Consider the following 20,522-nt stretch of genomic DNA (forward strand, 5'->3'; position numbering starts at 1 on the left):
AACCGGATATTCTGTGGAAAAGATGATGTATTATCAAGTAGTGAGGAAAATAAACTTATTTGTGTTATTTAAAAATTTTAGAATATTTTTAGATTTAGAGTAAATTTTCTAAGATAGTACAGTGAATTTTCATATACTCCTTATTCAGTTGCAGTTTCTTCAAAGTATTCATCCTACATCATCCTACATCATTGTGGTGTACTTATCAAGATTAAGAAATCATCATTATTATTAAGACCACTTCTATGCAGAACTCACCAGATCAGGCAATATTCCACCTTAATTGATTTCCCTCTGGCTATCTCTCTAGGTACCTTCCAATTAAGTTTCCTGGAGTAATTAAGGAGCTTCTCCCAGCAGACTGCCATCAGCATCTACTACCACTCAGGAACTGGATCTCTGTGTCAGTGGATATTCAGGCAGCTTCCCTTTTGTACAGCCCCTTGATTGGTTCAATAGTCTTTAGTCTTCCCATGGTGCTTCCCCACAATGTCAGTGGTTGGGGCTGGGGTGGTCCTGATGGATTCACTTTTGTCTGCTCAGGGCCAAGCTGCTTTCCTGTTCTGTTATTATCTGGGTCAATGGGTACCACACAGAGCTTTCTTCCCTTGCCTGGGTCACAGAAGCTGAGGAGAATGCTGGTCGAGTGCACTTTCTGGCACAGGTCCACATAACCACACTCCCCTTTTTCATGGTGAGAGGGAAGGAGAGGGGGTTTCACCATTTTTTGGCCAATAATGATCTTTCTAGAAGTTCTTTATGGCCAGATTCTTAAGAGGTCTCACAGCAGGAGACTTACCCCTGGTTTAATTTTGCAGCTGTCTGGGTGTGGGAAGATGTTGTGTTGATTTAAGGAGGTGACTGGTCAACTGAGGGCTCTACAAGATGGCTGTGGACCCCCAATTTAGCTTTCTTTGTACGATTTTGTTTTAAGCTGTTTGCTCTGTTTTAAGGACACTGCTGTTTCTATCATGATTTTGCTTTCCTTTCCAAATGTTTTTGAGTGGGTGAGCTTAAAAGGTTATCTTCTCTCTCTTTCTCTCTGTTACCCTTCCCTCTTTCCTCCACTTGTTTGTTTCAAGTACAGGATTGGGGAGATCCGTGCTTATTTTTTACTCATATTATCAATTTTCAAGTTGCTCCATGTTTCAGACTTTGTAATATTGAGCCTTAGAGAATTTATTTTGTCATATACCTCTCAATTCTGTTTTCTTTCACTCTTTTCTCTGTTGTGAGGAGATGGGGAATTGCTGCTTAGCTCCTTTCCAAGATCCTCAACCCCATCTCTTAATATTTTGAAAATTATTAACCAAATTATTCTCATCACAGCATCCGAGTTTTCTGTATTTCTTCTGTAAGGGTACAACAAATCTGATTTTTATAAACTGCAGAGATGCGTTTTTTGTTTTACAGAGATCTAAAACATTCATCAGTAATCTGTTGTAACTTATTATTTTGGAATATAATTTGAATTTTTACATGTGTAAATACAGAGATATACTATCTTTTCAAAAATAGTGGTATAAAACCACAAAGCTTTTAAATATTTTTAAGTTCTCATGTATTAACTTTTTTTTCTGATAGTATGAGTTCAACATAACAAACTACATACTGAGTTATGGTCATTGGAATGTGTTCATCTATAGAAGGCTTTAATATTTACAAGTTTTCTTTCATAACACTAAGATGAAGAGGTATGAATCATATCAGATTCCCTCTAACTCTATTATATAACAAATCCAATATTGTGTCTTTATCAGGAGTATAAGTCAACTCATCACAAGTAGTACATACATAATACTTGCAGGAATTTTTAGATACTTGCACCTTGTGGTGCACAATTCAATAATCTCTGCTTTCCTGTTTATACTTACCTTTATTGATTTTTGTGAGAGAAATATACAAAGACAAGTGCCTTTTAAATAGACAGTCATTTACTTATAACTATAACTATTCCTAAACTTAAGATTTAGATATTATTTTAAATTCTTGCTATAAGAGAGTTTAGGACTCAAGATGGAGTTAGCCTGAAGAAAAAGGCTACCTTTTGCTGCCATGTCTGAGGTAATTCTCTAATGTGTGCTTTCTCATGTACTTCTGAGCAGACATTCTCAGCAAGAAATCAGATATTCTCTCTCTCTCTCTCTCTCTCTCTCTCTCTCTCTCTCTCTCTCTCTCCCCCTTAGGGAATTACAAATAAGGAGCCTGAAATAATTTTTTTCAGGAGATCCACTATTCCTCTGAAAATTCAGAAGACATTACAATTTATTTTTGTGATATTCCAAAGCAGTTATTCTAAATTTTCAGGTTGAAATAATACTGATGACTGGGTTCCCTCCCAGAGATTATGATTTAATTGGATTGTGCATTGTCCTTGATAAAGTGATTTTTGAAAGCTCCCAGGTTGTAATAACTGAAGTCAAAGTTGAGAACCATTGTCTAAATGAATAGAATTACTGCCGCAGTCTGGCTGGGCACAAATCACGAGCCACTGAAGCAGGAACAAACTTTATTTTTAAACTGCAGGAAAACACTTCACACAGCTCCCGGGGAATCCTCCCGAACGCCAGGAGGCTTCTCCAGGAACCCCCAGCCAGAAATATCTCTCCCGGAAATCCCTCCTCCTGCACTTCCCCAACCAATGGGAACTCTCGGGGAATCCCCGGAAATCCCCATGAGAACTCCAAAATAGTGCGAGAACTCAAAAGTTGCGGCAGAGGCGGATAGTAATGCCTTGCCTGTCAATCAATACTGTTGGCAAAATGCCAGGGGCCATACAGACTCGGCCGTGGCTCTCAGCAAATTACTGGGAAAAAAATCTGTGTTATTCAATATTTTTGATTATCCACAGTTAATTCAGTACTAACCAAATGCTATGAGGGACTTAAAAATATCTATCCTTTTATCTGAGGAGATAAAGTGAGCATATAAAAAAATAGAGCAGCATATGAAATGGCATAAGTGATCATTTGTATAGTAGTAATTTGTATAACCCTAGTAATGGTTATACAAATTCAAGAAAAAGAATATACCTTTTTGGTTAAAATGTGTGTGTGTGTGTATGTTTGTGTGTGTACATGTAATATTAAAGATGAGTTGGAATTAACAAATGTATAAGCAACTTTGGGCCTTAATAAAATTAAATACTACTTGGATTTTACATTTCATTTCTCTTAAAAGATTTCTTCCAATAATTCCAATGTATTTTAATCTAACAAAAAAAAGGAAACATCATATCTCCAGGCTGAGTTAGACTATTAAATAACCATTTATCATTTATTCAATATAATCAATCAGTCTGTGACAATTTCCTTTTTGATAAAATATTCATATTAGTTATAAGTACTCTTTCTGTGCTAATTTGTAATGCTTTAGGACAAAGTTTTAATATCTGGACATTGAACCATTGCTGGCAATTGAAATGTGTGAAGGGCAATATATTACTGTGGTCCTGATTTCTGACAAATGAGAAATAATTTAATTATCCCCTTGTAAACTTTGACATGTGAAGAAACCATGTCTTTATCTATTATTGATAGTTACCATTATCATTAGTTATGAAACAAATGGTTACATAAATTAATTCCATACATTGTATTAATTTTAAACTTCTGGAACAATGCCTCTCTCTGTGTGTGTGTGTGTGTGTGTGTGTGTGTGTTTAATTAACATAGATTAAACAGATTAAATCTTCAATGTTGCAGAAAATATGCAGAAGGACGGTGTACATCTTTTTTTTTAATGTGAGGAGGAAGCTTAGAGTATGAGAATCCTGTGAGCAATACCAAGATGAACAGCATAACTTGTAATGAAAAGATATTTTAACTTTGGCAAATAAACAAAGCAATACTTACACATGAAAGAAGTAGGTAAAAAGCAGAAGTTGATGAATAATTTGCAAAAAGAAAAATTTTAGGTAGTGTTTTCATATGAATGGTGGTAATAGTTTCCAATGAAGATGACTGAATTTAAACAACCAACATGTATGGCATTTGTTTTATTGCTATTCCCTTTAAAGCCGAGTTTAGAATTACTAATGAGATCTTCAGTTAGTCTTACTACCAAGAAGTGCTCTGTTCCTTGACCATGAAAAAGCACTGTACAGACAAGATGCTAACTATTCACTTAGTAATGAGACTATCTGATTTGGGGTTTGTTTGATGCTTTAGCTCTTGATCAGACTGGGATTATGAGTTGTTAGAAATACTACCCAAAGGCTGAAGTATGTAATAAATCCATGTAGCATATCGCAAATGGTGTTAATCAGCATCACTTGGGTAAGGTGGCATTAACCAGATTTTAGATTTCTCCGTTTTTTTTTTTGGGGGGGGGGTTAAAAAGGTGTTGCTTAACCACTGAACCATATCACCAGCTCTTTTTAATTTTTATTTTGAGACATGTTCTCATGAAGTTGCTGAGGCTGGCTTTGAACTTTCAGTCCTCCTGACCCAACTTCTGGAATTACAGGTCTGCATCATTGCATCTGGCCAGACTTCTCCTTTTTAAAGTGATTCTTTCCCCCTTTCCATCATCTTTTCTTTGAAAGGGAGTCAGTAAATTCAGCGTGGACTCAAAAGAGAGGGGACTGGGTTTTATCTTCTAGAGGGCAGTGTATACACATATATTATTTTGAACTATTTTTAAAGGAAGTAATGCCTATGAGGAAAGAGGTTTTAAAAGGAAGATGTGATCATGTTCTACGGTAAAATTTATGTTGAAGATGTAGCAAAAATTTTCATCAATTTATAAGTTATATTTTATAAGTTTATATATAATTTATAAGTTATATTTTTGTTTATTTAAGTAACTTTTTTAGTTGTAGATGGACACAATATCTTTATTTTATTTATTTATTTTTATGTAGTGCTGAGGATCAAACCCAGTGCCTCAAGCATGAGAGGCAAGGACTGAAACACTGAGCTACAACCCCAACCCAAAATATATTTTATGAAGAGCAGTTTCAACTTAATTGTGAGGATTAGATATAGGTAAGTGAAGGGAAAAAATTAATAAATGAGGAGGAATTAAAGTCAGTATATATGCACACTTCTTTAGAGATACTTAGATAGGTGGAGTAAGGAAGCATAGCCCACAATTCATGTGACACTGGTAATCACATTCAGTTATTTCAGTGCATTGTGTTCCAGGAAAATTATTTTCTATTTTATTTCAGGATTTTAGTGATCTTAGTCATAGTGAAAACAACATTCAGTATCCTCAACTTGATTAAATTCATTAAATTTAAATCACAAAGATCATATATCAAAATCCAAAGTTCTCATGGATTTCATTAGTTTATAAACATGCATAGAACAGATTTCTGTGTGTAAGAAGCAGATCCAGAAGAAAAAGATGATGTTCTGTTTGGAATCAAATTAGAAATTATAAGTTTGCTATTAGCATAGGTCAAATCTAAGTAGATAATGTGACCCTGCTGAACAAAGCCCTGTGCTTATGTATGTCATATTGAATTAACTTTGTTTTTTACAATTACAGGAGGCCTGACATCTTTTTTTTCACAAGTAGTTTTTCCAGGAACCTATTTTTTTCCAGTAGCCACATTGGAGATATATATCTTGGTAACGACAATGGTAAGCTGAAATAAAAATTAAAAATAGATAAATTGACATCAATACACTGTGATGCCAGTTTCATATCTAGAGGAACATGTGAAGTCCTGAGTTAAAGTCCCATTATTTCATTCTTTATTTTAAATTTGAACTTTCTGAAATGTTTCTAAGAACTATAGACAAATTTTCATATTTCTTGTTCCCAATAGCCTGCATTACTCATGGGCTGGTTGAGAGGTACAATTGTGTGAGAATTTTTATCAAATATTATATATTCAATGAGTACAAAGTGATGCTTCTCAGAATCCTCTCTACATCTAAAGATGTTTAACTTGAAAAATGCAGCAATAGAAGCAATGTTTGTTTTCAAAGATAACATTCTAAAATGGTCTCTTACAATTTTATTGTCCATTTTATGGATCATAAATAAATATTGTAAATATTTATTAATTTACACACAGGTTCTTTGGTACTCTGAGTCACTATGTTTGTTTGTGCTTGGGCTTGCCATCCATTGGTCATTCTCTGCTGACCTTCTCCTCCATCCCTAAAAGAAAGAAAGAAAAGAATGTATGCACTTTATTACTCAAACTTCGATGGTGAGTAATGTTTATAGTTAGATTGATATTTTGGTTTACATTTTCTGCACAGTCACCTTCCAATATTTTATCACAATCAAAAAATATATATTTTATATGACATTTTCTGCTCCAAAGAAATATAGAGAGTATATCTACCCTAAGTATCTAAAAGTTCTAAGACAATGTTTTATATATGCATACAGAAGGTATACCCAAAGATTTTTAATAACTGTCCTATTCTAAATATTATATAACATGTTAAGTCTTGAGATTAATTTTATAATACTAATGAGCTGCATGCTTCATTTCCATGTTCTTTTCTTTATCCTTATCAAATAAATTTGGGAGACGTGGGTTTTTTTTTTTTTTTTAAGATTTTGTCTGTTTTATTCCAATATTTCAGCAACAAAAAGGAGTCTACTCAACAACTCAAGATAACTAATAACCAGATATACAAATGGGCAAAGAACCTATACAGGCATTTCTCNCCATCCCCCCTCCCTCCCCTCCCATCTTCTCTCTCTACCCCATCCACTGTAATTCGTATTTCTCCTTGTTTATTTTCCCATTCCCCTCACAACCTCTTATATGTAATTTTGTATAACAATGAGGGTCTCCCTCCATTACCATGCAATTTCCCTTTTCTCTCCCTTTCCATCCCACCTCATGTATCTGTTTGAGTAAGGGCCCAAAAGTGAATACAGTTTACATTAAATAGCATGGATCCAATAGGGAATTAACTTGATCCTACATCAGGAGGGAGAGAAAAATGAGCAGAAAAACACAGTAGCATTTCACTGGATGCCTTTGGGTTTGGTTTTACATCTGTTATCATACCTGAAATTGCTCCACAACCTGACAAGTTATTTAGTCATTATAAAGAGAAATTAAGAAATTCTGACCTGAACATAACACAGCTCAAATAACAAACTAGAGCAGCACTTCCTAAGCCACAAAGTTATGAGGTGTCTTTTGCCATCTGCCTGCTCTTCCACAGTTCAGAGTGTCTCAGCTACCTTCTTTGCATTTCTAACTCTTACCATCTTTGGCAGATTGCTGGCAATGGGAGAGTCTGCTTTCCTTAGTTTACTGTGTTCATTTACAATTCCCCTTTGGAGTTTCATCAGTGTGGTTGACAAAGCAGTTAATGCTTGATTCTGAAGGAAAATAAAAGTAGAATTATTTCTAGTACATTTAAAAATGACATATAATTGTGGATCAGGCTTTGATGCTTCAAGAGAACAAAGATAAATTAGAAAGCATTCAATTTAAGATATTATTGGTTGTTAGCATTTTCAGTGAATCCGAGCCAAAGCTATGACTCTCCAATAGAAAACAGTCTACTAAGGCTTCAAGGATGAGGATGTAATTCATAGCAGGATAATATATAACTCCTCCAGTGTCATAAATATTCATTTTATTTTAAGTGCTATCTTCATGTGATCTTTCTGAATACATGAATAATGACACATTATAATAGCCAAGGTAAATGTTATGAAGCATTAATATATTCCCATTCAATTAGTATGCAACCTAGAAGTATTAACAGTGGGGCTGTGACATTACTGCAAACATTAAGAGAAACATTTACCTGACCAATGTCTGGTATCTACAGAAAGCCTGGTTAGGCCCATTCCAAGTGCATCTGATGTTTCAAATTTTAGTAAAAGCATTCCAGGTATTAGTGAGTAAATTATATGGTATCACAGGAAAGGTAGATTTGCCATATTAAACAAATTTTCAAGGCAACTGTGAGGTAATGAAGCCATTGGATTAATGGTCCATTACTGGCTTGTTTTTTTAATTAATGGAAATGCAACTGAAAAGGATTAATTCAGATGCTGATGTTGGAGTTTATATATTTCTGTATGTGTGGGTGTGGAGAGTGCAGTAGGTTTGTGTAGACTGTTCAGATAAGAGAGAAGACCATTTTGATGACCTAAAATTACATGTTGTACTGTTTGTAGGGAAATACAAGATTTTTAAGTGTCAGTCTAAAGTGGAAGGACCACTGGTGAATTTTATCTGATAGGTTGTGTTATAGTTTGGATGTGAAGTGTCCCCCCCAGAGTCCTGTGTTAATGCAGAAATGTTCAGAGGTGAAATGATTAGATTGTGAGGCTTATAACCTGATCAGCCCATCCTACTATGAATGGACTGAATGTTAACTGTTGGCAGGTGGGGCATGACTAGAGGAAATCAGTCACTCCGTTGTGCTCTGGAAAGGTAAATCTTTTTTATGGCCCCTTTCTTCCCCCCCACCTTTTTTTCCTACCTCTCTTTAATTCCTGACACTGCCGTGAAATGAGTAGCTTTTCTCTGTTGGGACCTTCTGCCATAATGTCCTGCTTTGCCTTGGGCACAGAATAATGGGCTGAACCCCTGACATTGTGAGCCAAAATAAACTTTTTCTCGTCCAATTGTTCTTGTTGGGTATTTTGATCACAGCAAAGAAAGACTGACTAAAACACATTGAGATAAGTCATCTGATCCTACAACCATACTGACTATCCTCAAGAATCTGTAACTACTACCCTTACAGATGCAATTACATTTTATTGTCATTATCTAGGATATGTCCATCTCCTCACCCATCTTTGATGTTCCTAAGAACAAGGGACCATTAGTGATTGCCTTGTGCCAACAGATCCAGTAAAGCTACTGCCTCCTAAGGTAGAAGGGATACACATGTTAAACAGTAGGAATGATTAATCTGCATTTTAGAAAAGCATTTATGCAATATCCCTAGATATTTCTTACTGGTCCCTGCAACCTAATTAAAAGTGGTTACATTTAAAACATAAAAAAGTTAGTTCCTGAGAAATTACTAATTATTTTCTGCCTATTACAACATAGTGCCTTGTACATGAAAATTCTGCAGAAGAAATGAAATATATATTTTTAATGAGCACAAATGAAGTTTTTATTACATTACTAGAAGTATTTATTAAGAATAAAATGAAGTAGCTATTCTTAAAAACTTTATATTGGATAGGCAATATGAAAGAAATTTATAATTACAATACCACAGATCTGATAGGAGGAATTCTATGAGATATAGAAGAAGGAGTGGTCAATTCTTTAGACTCAAGGTCTTCAATCATCTTTCCTAAAGATGATACTATATTTCTCAGGCATTTACTTAAAAAAAAAAAGTTTAAAATGTAGAAGAGGAGATAGACCAAAGAGGTGATAGGTGATTTGAAACGGCCATAAAATTGGTATTTTTCAGAAAGAAATTGAAGAGTCAGAAAAATATTTGAATGCAGTCTTAGGTAATAAATAATTTGCCTAAGGAAGACTAGCGACTCTCCTCTACCCAAAGACAAACAAAGTTTTGAGATCAGGCAGAGGTGCCCAAATTTCCTTCCCTCCTTTCTTTCTTTCTTTCTTTCTTTCTTTCTTTCTTTCTTTCTTTCTTTCTTTCTTTCTTTCTTTCTTTCTTTCTTTCTTTCTTTCTTTCTTTCTTTCTTTCTTTCTTTCTTTCTTTCTTTCTTTCTTTCTTTCTTTCTTTCTTTCTTTCTTTCTTTTTTCTTTCTTTCTTTCTTTCTTTCTTTCTTTCTTTCTTTCTTTCTTTCTTTCTTTCTTTCTTTCTTTCTTTCTTTCCTTCCTTCCTTCCTTCCTTCCTTCCTTCCTTCCATTTTTCCTTTTCCTTCCTTTTTCCTTTATTTCTTCCTCTCTTCCATTTCAGTTGTGGGGTTTGAGTCCAGTCCTTCACAAGAGCATACTAAACATGTGCTATACCCTGAGCAATAGGCCCAGCTCAAAGCATCAAAGCCTCTCTAACAATCAGAGGCTTTCTGGACTAGGGATGCATACCTACTAGGGGAAATACACAGCCACACACCCAGTCTTTAAAGAGAATGATTGACCTGGTTTCTTGGATTAGTTGATGAAAGTAGCACATTAGAAATGATAAGAATATTTAATTCCTGCATGTACTTATTTTTAAGATTATAGAAAAAAATTCACTTGACACCTTTTGTAATTTTTAAAAATTATGTGCAGGTGTGTAATTTTTTCACACAATACATAAGAAAATTAGATAAAGCAATATATATGTAGAAGTGATGCTAATTTGAGATTATATAAATATATTGTCAATTATCTGTGGGGATTATATTGAAAGGGATTCATTAAAACAAATTAGAATAGTTTTGGAGATAGTATATCTTTTATTGCTTGAAATACATAGGCCTGTACTGTCCAACAGAAATATAGTTCATAATCAATTGCAATAATCAACTTTTGTTAGTGATTTTTAAAAAGGAAAAAAAATATAGGTGAAATTGCCATCAATATTAAACTTATTGTGAGATATTCGGTCTCCATTTTTTTTGCACTGATTTTGAAAGTTGCCGTATGTCTTAAATATATGCCCTTCTGGTGACATTCATTACTCAGACTTTCACCTGTCTTGGGATTCCCCGCTGGTCAGCACAGCCGTAGGGTGTGTCAACTACCATGAGCTACCAGTGAGCACTTTGTCTTGTGCCAGATCCTCTATCCCTATTCACTTTTGGAGATGGATCAAGGAGCTGGCAATCTCTCCTGCTGGCCTGAATTGTTCTGAAAATGTGAACAGCCTTACCCCTACCTCATTCTCAGTGTAGACAAGGATGGTCGCAGCACAGCTGTCAGGAACAACTGGGAGAACAGAACACAGGGAATAAAAATCTGCATTAAAGTGTTCAGTACATGAAGTTCAGGGTAAAATGGGAGTGGGGAGTAATGAGCTGCACTATTCCAGACTGATTAGTGGAGGAACAAGGGGGATTTGCCACATGCAGCAGCAGAATCATAGTGGATTGTGCTGCTGAAGCTCATCTCCAGTAGGGCCAAAAAGAACAAGGGAAGTACTGAACTTAAGCCGCTCAAGTACACCTATTAGTGCTAAGGACACCTATCCCACTCCCCCACCCCCAATCAATGACACACTGACCTAGGAAGCCACTGTCTTCTGCAATTTTTACAAAGAATCCACATTATTGTAATTATAGTAATCAACAAAGCAGAAAACCTTCAATAAAAATAGATTAATTATTAACTCTTGAAAGTATCTCTGACTGCTGAACCTAATTCAGTTACATTTCACACAACATAATGTCACTAACAGTTTAGGCATTTTGATATTGTTATATCAGAATAAGCAGAGGGACAGAGGTATTAAGTGACCTACTGATAGCTTCATTGCTAGTTAGTATATTTTGCAGGAAAGAATCTAAGTTTTCTTTTAACTTGAAAATTCACATCTCACTAATTATGTCTTGCTCGTGGAGTAGGTGCTTCCACAATGTTTTGAAACTATAAATTCTATGTCATTAAGATTTGACTAATAACACTATGAAAAAAGTTGACTTTGTTTCTTACAGTTTTGAGGAGGATCAGAGGAAGTGTTAATACAATAACATGAAAATGCTGAAGACAAAAAGGGAAAGCATGGAAAAATTAACTTATTTTGTAGAAAGCAGAGATATAATTTAATGTTGCAAGCAGGCATTTTCAGATGTCACAGGTACTTGATCCCTTATGGATCAGACCTAAACTTTAGTGCTGGCAGCATCATATGGGATAGCTAGAACATTTTAAATAACAATAAGTTGGGGAATTTTCATTGTTGTTGATGATGATGTACACAACTCACCTCTACCCATCTACATAGAGCAGAAAATCTTCCTGTCAAATAAGAATAAATGTCTAGACTCGCCGGTACTACTCTTGGGAGGTTTGAAGAAATATGTAATTTGAAAATATAAAATCATCATATACTACAAGTATTAGCATTAACCTTTCTTACCCTGATACTTGCTCCTTCAGCCAGAAGGGATTTAAAAAATTTCTAACTTGAAGTGTTTGTGGTTTACTATGAATTACAGAGCTAAAGAAGAGCAGATTTTCTGAAGCAGAGAGGTGTGTGCTTGAGTTAAGCTGCACATATTGCTCATTCTTCACATGAGCAATTCTCATTCTTCATATTATAAGCATGTGGGATATGCTCACTTGAAAAAAAGGCAATTATTTTCTCAATAGACATAATATCACTATATTTACTGACAAAATAACAAGCCTTAGGGAGTAAGAAGGAAAACAATGGGCTCTGGAAATTCATCCCAATAACAATAGGTTTTGAACTTTTACCTACCTACTATAGGTAAAAGTATTTTTCCTGAAAAATTATTTTTCTGATTTAGACTTTGAACCTGCACAGCTAGTTTCCTGATTGCCCAAGTCTCTAATGACTAAATCATACTAAACATTCTGCTATGATTAACTCTCATTAAAACCTACAAGAAACAGACCTCTCTAGTAACCAGTTGTCATTTTCTCCCCTGAAAATGGGCTATTCCACTGCTGCTTAATAAAGACAGCTTGCTGATCTGTTAAGGCTTGCTCCCCTTTAGGTTATTTTTGCTTACAAGAAGAACTCATTTTAGCTCCTGCTCACACCTCAAGACAACCGCTGTTCCCCATTCATTGGAAGATTCTGCCCTTGCCCTGGTGCCACATATTAGCAAGATGTCATCAGGGAAATATAATAACCATTATTTGTGAAGAACTGAAGAAAATAAAGATATGTGAATAGTAGTCTCAGTGATATTATAGTTACACCTCCATTTCCTCCCAACACTTGGGTTGTACACACATAAATATCCAGCATATTTGCTAAGAATTGCCTGTACATTATTGCTAACAAATTAATCATATTTTCCTCTATACATTTTTGTTCTTTTTGAAAATATATATGTAGGGATTCTAATTAGTAACATATTTTTGTCATGATTTCCTTATTAACGTGTTTAATTTTGCCATTGGATATTCTACTTTGGAATCATATTTATAGTCTTGATATAACTACTTGATCATGATATTTTTAACCTATATTTCAAATTGGTGAGTACATCATGATGCTTTGTGCTCCAGATGCTGCAAGTGGACCTATAGGACTTGTTTACTCAGCTGGATTTCAGTCTTGCTTTGGTCCCATCCCTTGATTCTATGCCCCTACTTTTGTAAATGAAAAAGTTTACTTTGTACCTTTATATATTGGATACTTATAAATTGCTTTTATTTTTTACAGGAGCTCACAATGCAAGCTTGTCCTGAGTCTCAGAGGAGATTTTGGACTTGAACTTTTGGGCAATCTTGAAACTGTTGAGAATATAGGGATTCTTGGAAATGTACTAAATGTATTTTGCATTGTGAGATGGTCATGAGCTTTTAGCGGAAGAATATTATGGTTTGGATGTGCAGAGCTCATGTGAGTTAAAACGCAAGAAGGTTTAGAGGAGAAATGATTGGGCTGTGAGAGTCTTAATCCTATCAGTGAATTATTCCCCTGATGGATTTAACTGAGTGGTAACAGAAGGCAAGTAGGGTGTGGATGGAGGAGATGAAGAATGCATTTTTAAGGTATATATTTTATATCTGGTGAGCAGAGTCTTGCTCTTTCTGCTCATCATGTGAGCTGCTTGCCTCCATCACTCTTCCACCATGATGTTCAGCCTCACCTTGAGCCCTGAGGAATGGAGCTGGCTGTCTATGGACTGAGACCTCTAAAACAGTGAGGCCCAAAATGTACTTTTCCTCCTTTACAATTGTTCTGGTTGGGTCTTTAGTCACAGCAGTGAAAAAGCTGAGTAAAACAGAAAACATCTAAGTTTTTGGGTCCATTTTGAATTGAGTGTATTTCACAAAGTAAGTTGTATTTTATGTTGATAATCATTAAAAATATTTTTCGTTTCAAGGTCATTGCTATAGTTTTTTTCACCAACATCAAACTATAAAGCAAGTATGACTTCTTATTTTTATTCTAATCATGTCTGTATTAATGCATAATCATGTGTCCGTATCAGTGAAAATTTCTGATACAGGAACAACCATAGTTTTCCATGTTTCTATTAAAGATAATTTTAATATAATTATTTACACAAGTCATAGAGATAAAAATTAATTGTTACTAATTTAAGAATAAGAAAACTTATCTAAATATTTCATTGCATAAATTAGCTTTTGAGTAGGTGCTACTTATATTTTCATTTTTAGTTTAAAAAAATTTATCAAAATAATTACCTCAGTGAAAGTTATCCATAGAATTTGAAATCATAAAAAAAATAAAGTGCATTATTTGGCCACCAACAAGTTATAAAATGTTCATTTTGAAATAAATCACTACTTACCATTGATTCTCCTGTAAGGATGACTTATCTGTTTCATCTGTAAGAGGGAAGGTGAAGAGAGAGAGCTAAGACCAGTATAGATTACCCATTTTTTCTGTTTTGGCATAGTTGGATTATGTACATAAATCTTGACCAATGATGTCTAGAACATTTATCATATAAACAATCTCAAATTTCATAACTATATGTCTTAATAATTTTTTTGTGCTTTGATGACATGGCTACCTTCTACAAATTTCTATAAAATTTTTATTAACATACTTTGTTCTTTGAAACTGAGATGTTATTAAAATATATCTAATTTTTGCCAAGCAATACTTAGAAAATTCTTAACCAAATTATTCTCATCATAGAATAAGAGTTTTTAGAATTGCTTCTATTACAATATATCAAAGATTATGATTTTTGTGAACTTTAGGGACACAAAATTTTTATACAGATATCTAAAACATTCATTTGTAATCTGTTATATGTAATTATTTTGGAAATGATTTTATATTTCACCTTGGTAAATAGAAAGTATAGGTTTTAGTGTCTTTTGGAACATAATGGCAACAGAGCTTATGGCTATGTTTTTGTATGCCTATATTAACTAATTTTGCTGGTAGTTTGAGGTTCAAAATAATACTGAGCTACATGCTAAATTATGGTCATTAAAGTCTTTTAATCTACAGATGGCTTTGATTGTTACAAGCTTGTTGCCGTATCACACAAGTGAAATGGGATGGACTAATGATAAGAGATTCCCTGTACCTCTAATGGGCAATGATATTAACTATTGTTTTTTTTTTTAAATAAATGGAGGAATATGAATTGGTTGCACATACATAGCCCTGGTAGGAATTTCTAGATGCACATGTTAGTATATAGATTGAACCATGTTTTCCACAATTCAATGATCTCTATTCATTTTCATGTTTATATTATATTCACCTTTATTAATTTGTATTAAGAAATGTATAACTCAAACTGCCTATTCCATAGACATGCCATTTAATTGGTGTTACTCCAAATTAGGGAATTATATGTGTAAGTGCATATATAGAATATCTGAATTGCAAGTTATTGATGTTTAATTTTCTTCAGTGAATGATCAGTTTCCATTTCTGTCTCTTATTGTCTTTGTCTCTCACTGTCTCTCTCTTTCATACACACACACACACACACACACACACACCTTAAGTTTTTTTTTTTTTAATCAGAAACTGAGACACTGATCAGATAGTCTGTGATTTGTGGATGAGATGCAACTCAGCAAAAAATCTGTGATGAAGTGAGTTAGGACAGGGGGGTCAAATAGTTAAAGAAGAATGTGGTTTCAAGGAAAGTCTAGCCGTACCTGAAAAAAGGGGTTAGTTCTTCAAATAGCATGGCTTTTTAAATAATTATTACAGAAATTATAAAAAATTTGTGGGGTATAATAGGATAATTTGCTACATGTATATACTATGTAATGAGAAAACAAATATGGTAGTTAACATTTCCATCTCAAGCATTTTTTCAAATATTTGATTAAAATGTAATAATTGCGAATATTTATGAGGTAGACTATACATATATAAAATGTATTCTTATGAAATCAGGATAATTTACATTTTCATCTCTTTAACTTTACATTGCATTTGGTACCTTCAAGCTCTTTTTAGTTATTTACAAATTATATAATAATGAATTTATTACTTTTACATTACCATGCTTTGGTACCTGTTATTCATCCATAGCTATCACCTTCTCAGCCTCTAGAAATTGCATCTCTATATTCATATTTGCTGTAGTTTGGATTTTTTAAATTTACAATAGATTGTTCATTTCTATTGAAACTTCTGCAGCACATAATTTTAAAAAATTATTTGTTCTTTTAGATATACATGTCAGTAGAATGCATTTTGTCATATTATACATACATGGAGTATAACTTCTCATTCTTGTGGTCGTACAGAATGTAGAGTTATACTGGTTGTATATTAATATATGGACATAAGACAGTTATATCTGATTCATTCTACTGTCTTTTTTATTTCCATCACACACCTCCATTTATTCCCCTTTGTCTTATCCAGTGAAATTTATTCTCCCCACCTTTATTATTTGTAAGCATTCACATAACAGAGAGAACAATCATCCTTTTGTATTTGGGATTGGCTCATTGAACTTAGCATGATAGTCTCCAGTTTCATCCATTTACTGGCAAATACCATAATTTCATTCTTCTTTATGGCTGAGTAATATTCCATTGTATATATGTACCACATTTTCCTTATCCATTCATTTGCCTTTCTGACTAGAGTGAGATAAAATCAGTGTAATCTCAATTAGCATTTCTCTAATTTTTTAGAGATGTTGAAAATATTTTTGACCATTTGTATTTTTCTTCTGTGATGTGTATCTTCAGTTCCTTTGCCCATTTATTAATTGTGTTATAGATTCATCTATCTACTCATTTTTTGTACTTGGATTGAATCCAGGGTCACTTAACTAATAGACCTCATCTGCAACTCTATTTTATATTTTATTTAGAGGCAGGGTCTCCCCAAATTGCATAGGGCCTTGTTAATATGAATATTTATAAATGTACATGAACCATTAAGGTCACAATTAAACAGAGAAAATACAAAAGCGGGGGAAAGATACCAATGAAAAGTTAAATAATTGTTTCCATTGGATTTCAAAAGATTCTCAGCTTCCCTTCTCAGCAATGTTTGATGGGGTCTTCTGAAGTGATTCTTATTCTACCCTCAAGGTGGGATCTCTGGAGAGAAAAATAATCACACAGGCAGAACACCTAAAGACAGGTTTAGGCTTACGTAGCCTTTAGGTTCTTCACTGAATGTCAACTTGCCTAAAGATTTTAAATCAGTGTACTTCCCAGGCCAGCAATTGCTGGTCTATACTAGAAGACTGCACCCCAGGGATCTCCCCTGGGTTGCACTTATGTGGTGCAGGAGCCAATTCTTAGTTCACTGTGTCACTTGCAGGCCCCATGTTTCCTGGCCTCAGGTTCAGTCTCCAAACTCAATCTCTACCACCCTCACTCTTTCAGATTCTCAGCCAGGTGCATCTCTCCCAGCAGATCTGGCAAGCACCTGGATTGGAGGGGACTGGGGAGAACCAGGTGGGTTTCCATGACCACTAGTCTCTTGTTTCAACCTCTCTCCACATTTGATTTTCTCCTGTTCACTTTAGAACACTCTATATTATTCAGTGTGGTTTGCCAGGCTCATATTTCAGGCCAGACTCCTCAGGTTTGCCAGGAATCAGCTCCTCCATCTGCCCGCCCCTGGCCTGTGGCTGTGAAATGGTTCCTTCCTCTGTCCTGTGCATGCAGCCTAGAGAGGTGGGGCTTTTTTCCTGCATAAGGATATTGTGCAACATGCCTTTCAGTTTAGTTGGGCAGTGTCTTTGATCTCTAAACTCTCTGTACTCAGTTATGCCTCAGGCCTCCTAAAAATGTGAGTTCCTTTAATTCCCTTATTTCTCCACTTTGCCTACAGAGGGACCACTCTTACTGTTCCCTCCAGCCATGGCAGCAGCTGTGGCCCTGGGGATTTCTTCCTTATTTAATTATATCCATCCTCTTATGTCCCAGATCTGCTTTGAAAGACCAGTATTAAATTCCAGTAAAATCCCTCCCCCTTTCTTTTGCTCACCCACTTTGCTGAGAAGTTCCTTATCAGCTTTCTTGTTTTCATGCCATGGAGCAGTCAGGAAAGTGACCTTCTCTATTCTGCTGCCGCGACCCCTCGCCAGCAAGGGAAAACACGACACAGGATTCTTCCTTCAGCAGTTTATTCAGGCCTTGATTCATGTTTCATCTTCTAGTGACCCGTCGCCGAGCGCCCAAGCACAGCCTAATAAAGCCTCCAGCATACCAATCTTAAGCTGCCACGTGGACCTTTCTCATAGGGTGGTAAGGGATTGCGTGCCAATTCTCCATATTAGGAGTTGTTTATCACAGGCCACAGTGGAAGCCGGCGCCATCTTCTAATGGCGGCCACGGTCTAATTAGAACGGCTCACCACATTCTGCCATCTTGAAAACATCCCACAGCACAGTCTTTACTCTCTGCATTACTATCAACATTCTAGTCTTCTGAACTCTCCCCAGAAACACCTTAAATCTTATAATATTCTGAGCTTTTACTAGCCTGTTTCTCCAAAAGTTTCCAAATTTCTCCCCAAAATCAATATCGAAGACTTTTGAACCACATGGTAATGTATAGTCACATCAATCAATCCACTCCTGGTACCCATTGTCTATATTTGTTGTTGTCACAAAACACTTGAGAAAATCAACTTAAAGGAGGAAAGACTTATTTTGTCTCATGATTTTATAAGTTTTTTTTCTGTGGTCTCTTGGCCCTGTTACTTTTAGGCCTATGGCATTGTCTCATGATAAAAGTACATGACACAGGAAAGCTATGTAGCTCATGGTGGCCAGAAAGCAAAGAGAGAAAGAGAGAGTGGATATTGTCAAATGGAACCTTCAAAAGCATGCCTGCAGTGACTTACTTCCTCTAAATAGGTCCCAGCTCCTAAAGTTTCTGCCACCTTTCAGCAGTGCACTGATTTATGGATTCATTAATAAATTAACCCACTGATGAAGTCACAGGCTTCAGATCCAACACCTTCTAAAGGCTCCAACCCCGAAACGTGCTTTTAGGACCAATTCTTCGCACAGAAGCTTCTGCAGGACATTTCAAATTCAGACCATAACAATGGGCAGCATTCCTGTACCATACAATATATCTCTATCCTAGAAAGATGAAAATATGAAAATTCGACCGAAGTAGTTACAAATTTTCATACACACACACACACACACACACACACAGCTTTTTCGAGTTCTTCCTAGACTTTGGCCTTCTAATCATTATGCTTAAGAATGTCATTCCTTGCCACAAGTCAATGCTTATGTCAGTGGAACTACTTCTTAACCTTTTTTTAATATGACTTCTCATTCACCTTTAAAATGAAGGTTGTAGATTAAATCTAGTTGTAAATTTCTACATTTTAAAGGCTAAAAATTATCTCTGAAATACTTACATTCTGAGTGGAAAAATCTAGATTTCATCAGGTTACAAATTTCAAGCTTGGTATTTTAACATTTATTCCAACTTATTAAAAATAGAAGTGACCCATGTTCATGTTATTGTAAATTTAAGCCAGAAATAATTTTTATGACCTTCCTGGGTTCGGCAAACAAATTAAAATTATACATCTTCTTGTAAAGATCACTTTGTGTGATGTCAGTCATATTGTTTACTTAAGTGATAATATCGTTGGCAAATTTCTTTTATTAGGAGAAAAGAGATTTCCCTCCTGCCTGCTGGAGAACTTTTTAGATAGGATGACCACGTGCTGTCTTCTAATTTTTAACATTTTGTTGTCTTGGGTTGGGTCTAGGTAAACTTTTGAAAAGAGAGAATTATGTCGATATGGATGGTTCTCAGGGTTAATGAACAGCCAGCCTTCAACTCATCATTGCTCCTCTACATTTGATTGCCTTATCTATCTCATAGATGTTCCTCCTACCAGCTTTCTCCAGAAATATTATTTTCTGCTATTAGTACCTTGTGTGTCTCAAGCAAATGACAATATTCCCTGATGACAAAATTCTTATCACACTGCTTCAAATGCACACATTTCTCAGTGAATGTTCATTTCCCCTCCAGGGATTTGATAGATTCTGGACTCTGCCTGAATTGTTATTCTTCCTTGGATCTCATTTTTGTACATAACTATAATGTACTAATTTAAATAATAATAATAGTACTACTACTATTTCTTCTACTACTACTAGTAATAGATCAGTAGAGTGGAGCAAATAGTTCAGGGGAAAGGAAGAAGAGAGGAAAGGGGAGGGATAAGTGAATGAGATGAGTCAAATTATGCTATGTGTATGTATAAATATGGCATAATTAATTCAGCTATTATGCAGATTTATGATGATTTAATAAAAATGTTATAAAAATAACACATTAAACTCAGCTGGATAATAAAAATAATGTTAATGTAAGAAATTTTAAAAAGTTGAATGAGTGGCACATGCTTGTAATCTCAGTAGCTCCAGAGGCTGAGGCAAGAGGATTATGAGATCCTGCCTCAAAATAAAATATAAAAAGGGCTGGGAATGTGGCTCCATGGTTAAGTGCTCCTGGATTCAATGCCAAGTACAAAAATAAAATTAAAATAAAG

The 20,522-nt window shown here is 35.0% G+C and overlaps 1 protein-coding gene across 1 annotated transcript in view; it reads right to left on the reverse strand.

Moving 5' to 3' along the window:
• Positions 1 to 20,522, reverse strand: part of LOC107143660 (cysteine-rich secretory protein 2-like) — a 100,216-nt gene that overhangs the window by 42,790 nt on the left and 36,904 nt on the right. Inside the window, exons 6-8 of the mRNA XM_048805462.1 lie at positions 14,329 to 14,365; positions 10,749 to 10,798; positions 7,192 to 7,308 (exon numbers count right to left, since the gene is read on the reverse strand). Of these exons, the coding sequence (XP_048661419.1) occupies positions 7,192 to 7,308; positions 10,749 to 10,798; positions 14,329 to 14,365 (204 nt within the window). The remainder of the gene's footprint in view (positions 1 to 7,191; positions 7,309 to 10,748; positions 10,799 to 14,328; positions 14,366 to 20,522) is intronic.

The sequence above is a fragment of the Marmota marmota genome, unplaced genomic scaffold, assembly GCF_001458135.2.
Source record: "Marmota marmota marmota unplaced genomic scaffold, marMar, whole genome shotgun sequence".
Taxonomy (NCBI): Eukaryota; Metazoa; Chordata; class Mammalia; order Rodentia; family Sciuridae; genus Marmota; species Marmota marmota.